This window comes from Chrysemys picta, chromosome 21 (genome assembly GCF_011386835.1).
Source record: "Chrysemys picta bellii isolate R12L10 chromosome 21, ASM1138683v2, whole genome shotgun sequence".
NCBI lineage: Eukaryota > Metazoa > Chordata > Testudines > Emydidae > Chrysemys > Chrysemys picta.
In genome coordinates, this window is record NC_088811.1 from 21058039 (window position 1) to 21066240 (window position 8202).

General features: G+C 60.9%; 1 protein-coding gene across 14 annotated transcripts in view; it reads left to right on the forward strand.

Moving 5' to 3' along the window:
• Nucleotides 1-7690, forward strand: part of PHC2 (polyhomeotic homolog 2) — a 129251-nt gene extending 121561 nt beyond the window's left edge. For 12 of the 14 annotated variants that reach the window (XM_042856212.2, XM_024106578.3, XM_024106580.3 and 9 more), the window contains 5 exons: nt 2202-2331; nt 3679-3793; nt 4165-4306; nt 4870-5161; nt 6231-7690. In XM_042856212.2, coding sequence (XP_042712146.2) covers nt 2202-2331; nt 3679-3793; nt 4165-4306; nt 4870-5161; nt 6231-6385 — 834 coding nt within the window. In that variant the 3' untranslated portion in view covers nt 6386-7690. The remainder of the gene's footprint in view (nt 1-2201; nt 2332-3678; nt 3794-4164; nt 4307-4869; nt 5162-6230) is intronic. The other 2 variants (XM_042856216.2, XM_065575285.1) reach the window with 1 other exon arrangement.
• Nucleotides 7691-8202: the final 512 nt, after the last annotated feature.

The following is an 8202-nucleotide window of genomic DNA, read 5'->3' on the forward strand; positions in this document are numbered from 1 at the left end:
TATTCTGGGCCAGATGGTCTAATGGTTAGAGCACAGGACTGGGAGTCAGGACTCCTGAGTTCCATTCCTAGCTCTTCCACTGACAGGTGTGATCCTGGGTGAGGCTCCTTTTCAAAAGTGGCCTCTGAATTTGTGTGCCCAGTTTTAGACACTTTAGGCCTTGTTTGGGATGGTGCACGCCCACGGAGGGTGCTCAGCGCTTCAGGAAATGAGGCCCTAGGTGTGTCCACTGGGGCACCTGGGACCTGAGGTCCCCCAAATCCAAGGCCGCTTTTGAAAAATGGGGGCCTTAGTTGCTCTGCCTCAGTTTCCCCATGCGAGCCATGGGGATAATGAGACTTTGGGAAGCACTGTGGGAGGCGGGGGTGAAAAGCACTAATCCAAGGGTTATGATTCAAACTTGTCGCTGTTTTCAAAGCCCTTGGATTCACTGTGCGCAAAGGTGAAAGTGCGGAATGGAATTACTGCCTTTGAAAGGGGCGGGGACGCTTCTGGGCATCGGTTTCAGTTTTATTGTTAACTTTATTTACAAGAACCTTTAACTAAATCTTGTGCTGTTAACCTGTCTGTGCAGCCGCCTAGCAGAACCAAGTGCTCAGGAACTGGGGGTGGGGGGCCTGCAGCCCCGTCAGAGCTTCAGCCTGAGGATAGAGACCCCCCCTCCCCGCTTTGCCAGAGCACTTGGGTCGGTACAGACAGTGACATGCCCAGCCGTGCATTGCATCAAGCGCTCCTGAGGAAGGAGCAGCAGCTGCTGTGCTTACAGGGGTCCATTCCAGCCGTCTCCTCTCCACCTGGTCTCTGCCCAAAGGGGAATATTCCACTTGGCATGAAAATGGTCGAGCTGCTTTAGAGCTAGAGAAAAAGATCAACTGTCCTCAGAACAAAAACAAAACCTCCTTCGACACCGTCTTCCCCGGTGAGCTGGCAGGGCAGGAAACAGCCCTCCCTGGGGAGAGAGCCCTGGGGAAAATAAGAGGGACCTGTGGCACCTTTAAGACTAACAGAAGTATTGGGAGCATAAGCTTTCGTGGGTAAGAACCTCACTTCTTCAGATGCATCTGAAGAAGTGAGGTTCTTACCCACGAAAGCTCATGTTCCCAATACTTCTGTTAGTCTTAAAGGTGCCACAGGACCCTCTGTTGCTTTTTACAGATTCAGACTAACACGGCTACCCCTCTGATACTGGGGAAAATAATCAGACAGGTGACTGAGCTGTGAGACTCTGCAAATTGCAGTGGATGAAATTCACCCCCACGCAGAGGCCTAGCATGAGATACGTGCCCTTCCTAAACCTGCAGGATATCGGTGGTGCCGAGGCCTTCTGCTGCCCAGGGTGGATTTCACCACTGCTTGTGCGGTTCACATGGCCCTTTGACTCAGGCCGTGATGGGACTGCTTGCAGCAGGTGGGTAATGCAGGATTGGGGCCTGTGTGCATCTGCTGCATGACTGAGGGAGGTTGCACTGAGCATGCGAGCTGGGTGCTGAAGTGGGGAGATGGGGATGAGGCAAAGATCGCGGCACTCTGTGTGGAGGAGAAATGCACCTTAGAGACACAGGAGAGGGGCGGCTTTCCCCAGCGTGTGGGGCTGAGCAAGTCGTTTCAGCCTCTGGACCGGGCACCCTCTAATACCAGTTTGCTGCAAGCTGGCAGAGCTGGGTTGCCGGCTGGCCTCATGCTTGCAAGTGGTAAGCTGGGAATTCAGATGGGGCATGGGGAGTGGAGCAGAGTGGTATGGTGGGGTACCTAGACACATGAACTTCCAGCTCCACCTCCAAACCCGAGCGGGGCGTGCCCCTGAGTAACTCCACTTCATGCAGGCCAGGAGCGCCGCTGGTGCAGCAGGGAGCATGGCAGAGCAGCGCGAAGCAGGAGCCTTGCTTTGCTCTGCATCCCTCTGCCCCCTAGCTGGCCCACCAAAGCGACCTGGCTTGGTGGGTCACTGCTGTTGCCCTTCAGTGGCTGCGTCACTGAGCCGCTAACAGACCTACTGCTGCTGCCAGCTGGGGAAGCTCTCCTCCAACTCCCAACAGCAAAGGTCTGTGGTTTTGGAGCGGAGTTCTGGGGCAGGCACCTGCAGGGAGAAGCCCCCTTCTTTCCACCCACTGCAGGGTTCTGGAGGCCTGCCGAGAGCCGGCCCAAGGCTGCAGGCAGAGCAGCCCTCTAACCTGTCTCGCCCTGTGTCTCCGGCTCTCCAGGTGGGGCGCTCTTCACTGCTCGTGGGGAATCTCAAGAAGAAGTATGCCCAGGGCCTCTTGGCTGAGAAACTCCCACAGCAGGACAATACAACCACCACTGACTCTGAAATGGAGGAGCCCTATCTGCAAGGTAGGCCCCGGCCAGCAGGGGCGCTAGAGAGCTGGGGCGCCTGCCGCTGATTGTCCCACGCCTCTAGTTGGGAGGGAGCAGCCGTCGCATTCGTTAGGAGCTGAGGTCGGGGGCTGCCTGCTCCCTTGGGAACCCAGTGGGTACTGAGGGTCAAACCTTCCCACTGCCCCCACCAGAGGGGACGCTATGGGATGACCAGGCAGAGCAGCCCTCGGCACTATTCCCACTGGGGAGCGGGGGAGGAAGAGACCACAGGGAATAGGGCGGTGGGAGCATGGGCTAGTGGTTAGAGCTGGGAGTCAGGAGACCAGGGTTCTATTTCTGCCTCTGCCACTACCCTCCCAGGTGACTGAGAGAGTCACTTTCCCCTTTTTGTGCCTCAGTTTCCCCAGCCATAAGGTTTGGGGGAGGGGGTGATGATCCTGACTCCCCTCCCAAGGACTGTGAGGGCCCATTGAAGGCTGCACAACACTTTGTGGGGTGAGAAAAGGGCGCTGAGGGTGGAGAACAAGGACAGTGCGGAAGGGGGGAGGGCAGATGAGCTAAGAGGTAGCTGTGCTGGGGAGCTTCTGCTCTCGACCTCCAGCCTGTAGGCTTATGGGCTAGGGCCAGGCCTGTCCCCTGGGGCCTTTCCAGGGACCCTGGCCTGGCTTCCAGGTTCGGGGGGCAGCCTGGTGTCTGGCAGCAGGACACATGGAGGGAGCTGGGGGGCCAGGATGTAAAGGGGGGATGAGTCATTCAGACCGATTGTGCAGCAACCATTTGCTAATGTGGGTAAAATGTGTGGGGGGGGACACGTAAAGGCCGAGATGCCTCCAACACCCAGATGTTGTTCAGTCTCCTCAGGGCTGCTGGGTTAAGAGGCAGGAACATCTCGGGGTCCCTGTGCTGCTCCCTCAAGCCCGTGGCTCCAGGAATAACATTCGTTTGCCCACCCACTAAAGCAGGATCCCGTGGCACCCAGAGGCAGGCCAGCCTGCCTGTCTGGCCTGGGAGAGCCAGAGCGTCTGCAGGGCAGCTGTATCCCCTCGTCTGGTCTTTGAGAGAGAGGGAACCTTCGGGGACAGTCACCCCCTCACCTAGAGCAACCCAGGCGCCTGCCGAGAGTGGCCTGCCGGGGGGGCTGTGGCCAGGGGAAGCGGGGTAGCGTTCTTGCCTACGGTGGGTGACCTGTGTGTGGCGGGGGGATTGGCTGTGCTGGGAGAGGCACTACTGGGGGCCAGTGCTGGCCTGTGCCGGGAGGCAGGGTTGCTCTGTCCAGGCAGTGGCTAAGGCCCTGCTGCATGCGAGCCGTCACTAAGAGCCGGGTGTGTCTGTGTCGGTCCCTGTGTCCCGCTGTGTCCACAGAATCCAAAGAGGAGGGGAACCCCCCGAAGCTGAAGTGTGAGCTCTGTGGCCGCGTTGACTTCGCCTACAAGTTCAAGAGGTCCAAACGCTTCTGCTCCATGGCCTGTGCCAAGAGGTAACCACTGCTGAGTGGCACCTGCCCACCCCCTCTCCCCACCCTACCCCCCACCGAGGGGCGCCAGACCCCACTACCACCACAGCCACCGAGCAGCATTCCCGGCTCTGCTGCTGGGCAAGGCCCCCTAGCATTGCCCAACCCCTTTGTACATGTCAACCCCACCATAGGGCAAAGCCCCCGAGTCCCGCCCCATCCCTCTCAGCAGCATCTGCCCCCAACATGCTGGCTCCAGGGGCCGGGGTGCTGCCTAATGCAGGGCTCCCCCAGGCGCCATCTGCACCCATCCTGCCACTGTGGGGAGCGAGGCAGGGTTGTGAGACTGCTGAACTGAGACCCCGTCACTGACCCGCTCCTGGCTCCCCTGGCAGGTACAACGTGGGGTGCACGAAGCGGGTGGGGCTCTTCCACCCTGACCGCAGCAAGCTCCAGAAACCGGGGGCGGCCACGCACGGGCGCCGTCGCACCTGCAAGGGAGCCTTACCTGTCCTCAGCAAGGACACCAAGAAACAGGTGAGCTGCCGTCTACCCCCCGGGGTGGTGATCCTAACCCCCTTCCCTCCCCCAGGAGCTAGTGCGTGAGCCTGGGCTGTCCCTTGGCAAATGGCTGCGCCTCTGTGGGCACCCCCTGCTCACCTCAGGGCTGAGGGGCAGGCGCTGCTGCAGGTTCTTGGGCAGATGGGGCTACAATGATCATCCCCATCAGTTAGCCCCATTGCCTAGCTGGGAGGGAGGGGCAGTAACATGCGGAGAGGGCATGGGGGCAGGGGGGGAACAGAACCTAAGAACCTCTTAACAGACAATCAACTTTTTGCTGAAGCTGGGACTAGAACTCAGGACTTTGGGCTCCGTCCCCCACCCTCTAACCACTAGACTGCACTCCCTTCAGCGCCAGCAATAGACCCCAGGAGTCCTGCCCTGGTTCTGAGGATTACACTGCAGCCCTCCCAGAGGGAGCAATAGGACCTAGGCGTCCCGGCTCCCAGTTGCCTGCAGAGCTGAAGAGACTGGGGAGGTGGGTGTTGCACGGGGCGGGACTGGCCCCTCCATAGGCTGACCTCTCCGCTGCCCCGCAGACGCCGGTGTCCCTCTCCACGGGCTCGGTGCCGCTCTCCGTCACAGCCTCGCTTCAGCTCAACCGCAGCCAGGAGGATTCCAGCCGCTGCTCCGATAACTCGAGCTACGAGGAGCCGCTATCGCCCCTCTCTGCCAGCTCGTCCACCTCACGCCGGCGGCAGGGCGAGCGCGAACTGGAGCTGCCCGACATGCACATGCGGGACCTGGTGGGCATTGGGCACCACTTCCTGCCCAGCGAGCCCACCAAGTGGAATGTGGAGGATGTCTATGAATTCATCCGCTCCTTGCCAGGTGAGGGACCCTCCCGGCCTTGCTCCCCTCCCTGCCACATGAGCCCTGGGCCAGCCAGGGCCTGCAGGATCTTTGAGGCCTGCATGTCGGGGGGGCTGCTTTGCCCACTGCTGACATGCAGCTAGCTCTGGGGTTGAGCCCAGCAGCTGTTCTGTGCTATCCAGCGGGATGGGCTGGAGTTAGCATGGCAAGGAGCAAAGAGCATGGGGGAGCCATGCTTTGACTTCCAGGGAGAAGCTAGTGAGCTAGGCAGCAGGGTTCAACTAGAGCAAACCACTCTGCCCCCAAATCAGAGAGCTGGTGGCCAGGCTGGGAGGCCCCTCAACAGCCACCCTACCCTCTCTCTCGCCTGTGCTGACCCTGAGTGCCTGCCTCCAGCGCTGGGGCTTGGACAGGCCACTGCCCCCCCTCTGTCTGAGCGGTCAGTCTGTCCTGCAGGGGTTCCCCCAGGGGCATTCCTGCACCCCTTGACTGCTCCTGGCCTCTGCCGTCAGCATCCCGCTCCTTCGGCCCCACCTGTCACATCGCTGTGAGATGCCCCGACCTGCCCCTGCTGTTCTGTGTGACGCAGGCAGAGGGTTTGTCTGGGCCTCCCTGGGAGGGAGGAGTCTTCCCAACCCACCTCCACCAGAAACGAGGCGTCCCGGAGCCGTGTGCTGACTGCCCTTCCATTGGGGGCAGTGGGTCGCGGAGCGTCCCTGCTCCTGCCTCGGGAGCACTGCAGCCACCTGTGGGTGGGACACAGGAGCTATTTAACAGCTCACAGCAAGAGATTGGGCCAGGGACAAAAACACACCTGAGCTAGTTCTGGCCATGGTGCCTGGGTGATGGGGTCAGGAGCTGTTCCGTTTTTCTGCCAAGAGGAAGGTCCCAGCACAACGGGCTGCGTGCGAGGGGACAGCACTCCCTGCCAGTCCTGTTCCCCCGCACTGGCTCAGGCTCCCATCCAGCCCTGAGCCAGCACAGATCTGCTTGGCGTAGGGAGCTGGAGAGGGCAGAGCTGGCCTGTGGGGGAGCAGTGGGTGGCTGGGCTGGCGCCCATGCTGATGGCCTCACTGGCTCCCTGCAGGGTGCCAGGAGATTGCGGAGGAGTTCCGCGCCCAGGAGATCGACGGGCAGGCCCTGCTGCTGCTGAAGGAGGATCACCTCATGAGCGCCATGAACATCAAGCTGGGCCCGGCGCTGAAGATCTATGCCCGCATCAGCATGCTCAAGGACTCCTAGAGGCGCCCGCATGCGTGGCATGGGCAGCCCCCCTGGACACTCTCATGCAGGGCAGAGGCATCTGCCTACAGAAGCCCTTTGGGGACCAGCTGTCGCTAGGAGCTGGGGGGATGACATTGGGCCCATGAGCTCCCTGTGGCCCGGAGCACAAAGGGCCCCTGAATCCCAGAGCTGGGGTCTGCCTGGATCCCTGTCTTCCCACCTCCTGGCTGGGGCAGAGGCTGGGTCTTGCGGGGCTGTACATATTCTGTAGCATTAGCTTCCCCTCCTGCAGCCCCAGCCTGCCCCATGGTGCACGGGGAGAGGGGGTCGTGGCTGCAGGGCAGGCTGGGGCTGTTCAAGGGGCAGTGGCCTCCCTGGCCGGGTGCTGGCTGGCAGTAGGCAGGGCTGGGCTGATTTCCCCTGTACCCGCCTGGCTGTGTGACCCACAGGAGCCCTACTCCCCTCTCCAGCTCCTCAGCTCCCCCCTCCCCCCAAGAACTGCAGACTTGCCACCCCCGGGAGAGGCTGAGGGGCTCGTGCTGGACCCAACCCCCGACTCTCAATGCCAAACAGGACAGTTGCCTTAAAGTTGTGTGTGGTTGTGGTGCCAGGCACTACCCCCCACCCCCGGCAGGCAGCCAGTTCCTGGGCCCCCATGTGTGCTCCAAGCCCGTGGCCGAGGCTGCTGGGGGAGGGCAGTGTGTCATGTGGCTCAGACTGTTAACGCGGAAGCCAGCATGTCCCACTGGGGATGGCTCCTGGGTGGTGGGGGCCCGGCTCCTGGGACAGCACAGGGGGGAGCAGGCTCCTGGGGGGGGGGGGGGGGAGAGTGCCCAGTGCCCCTTGGCAGGGGGCTGCATTGCAGCAGGGCCTGCTATGTTCCCTGGGCACGGGCACCGCTGGCCCCAGTGGCCCAAGAGCATCTGTGCTGTGGAGGGGGTAGGGTGGGTGTCCCTCCAGGCTCCTGGTGCCAGTGTAGCGGCTAATGCTAGCAGAGCCGTTCCCCACGCTGGCTTGGGGGGCATCTGCACAGGCCTTCCTGGGGATTCCCTTAGCGCCTGTCCTCAGGCTGCCATAATACGGCCGAAGCTGCCTGTATGCACCAGGGTGGGGGGCTCTAAGCCCCAGTGAGAATCATTCTTTTGAGCCGGGGAGATATGCAGCTCCATCTTCCCCTCCACACAGCAGAGCTGCCGGCTGCAAGCGTCCCCCAGCAGGTAGGGAGCTGCTCCTGGCTCTAGACTGAGGGAGGCTGGGCTGGGAAGGTCTTTTTAAAACCCTTTTTTTCCTGTTGGTTTTTAATAAACGTTACAAAAAACTCCACCAACCTCCGCGCGGGGGCTTTTCTGGGCCTAGGATCGTGCTGGGCACCAGCCACCCTTCTGCTGGTTAGTAACACCAGTGGGGGCTCGGCTGGGTGGAGCGTTTCATCGCTGCCCTGCCTGGGGTGGAGACCTGATACCTGGGGGATGGTTTGACACTGCAGGCTCTGGCAGCGCAGCGTTGGCTCAGGTTTACCCAGTCTCCCCAGTGCTAAGAGCTGGAAATGGGTGGGGGGGGTGGAGAGAGGGTTGAATGAAAGGGTACAAGGGGGAGAGGAGCCAGTGTCAGCCCCGTTGCGTGGCTGGAGCTCGTGAAATCCACGAGGAAGGGGCAGGGTGAGAGTCGCTGTTCTGTTGGGTTGACACTGAGCAGGGGCCAGAATTCTTCTTTTCACTTTTGAAAATGTTTTTCAAAACTGAAACTTCTAAGCCAGAAAATTGGCTGCCCTCTGCCCCAACCAGGTGGGCCAGGGAAGGGGGCAGAGAGTTGGAAACCAACAAATGAAAAAACAC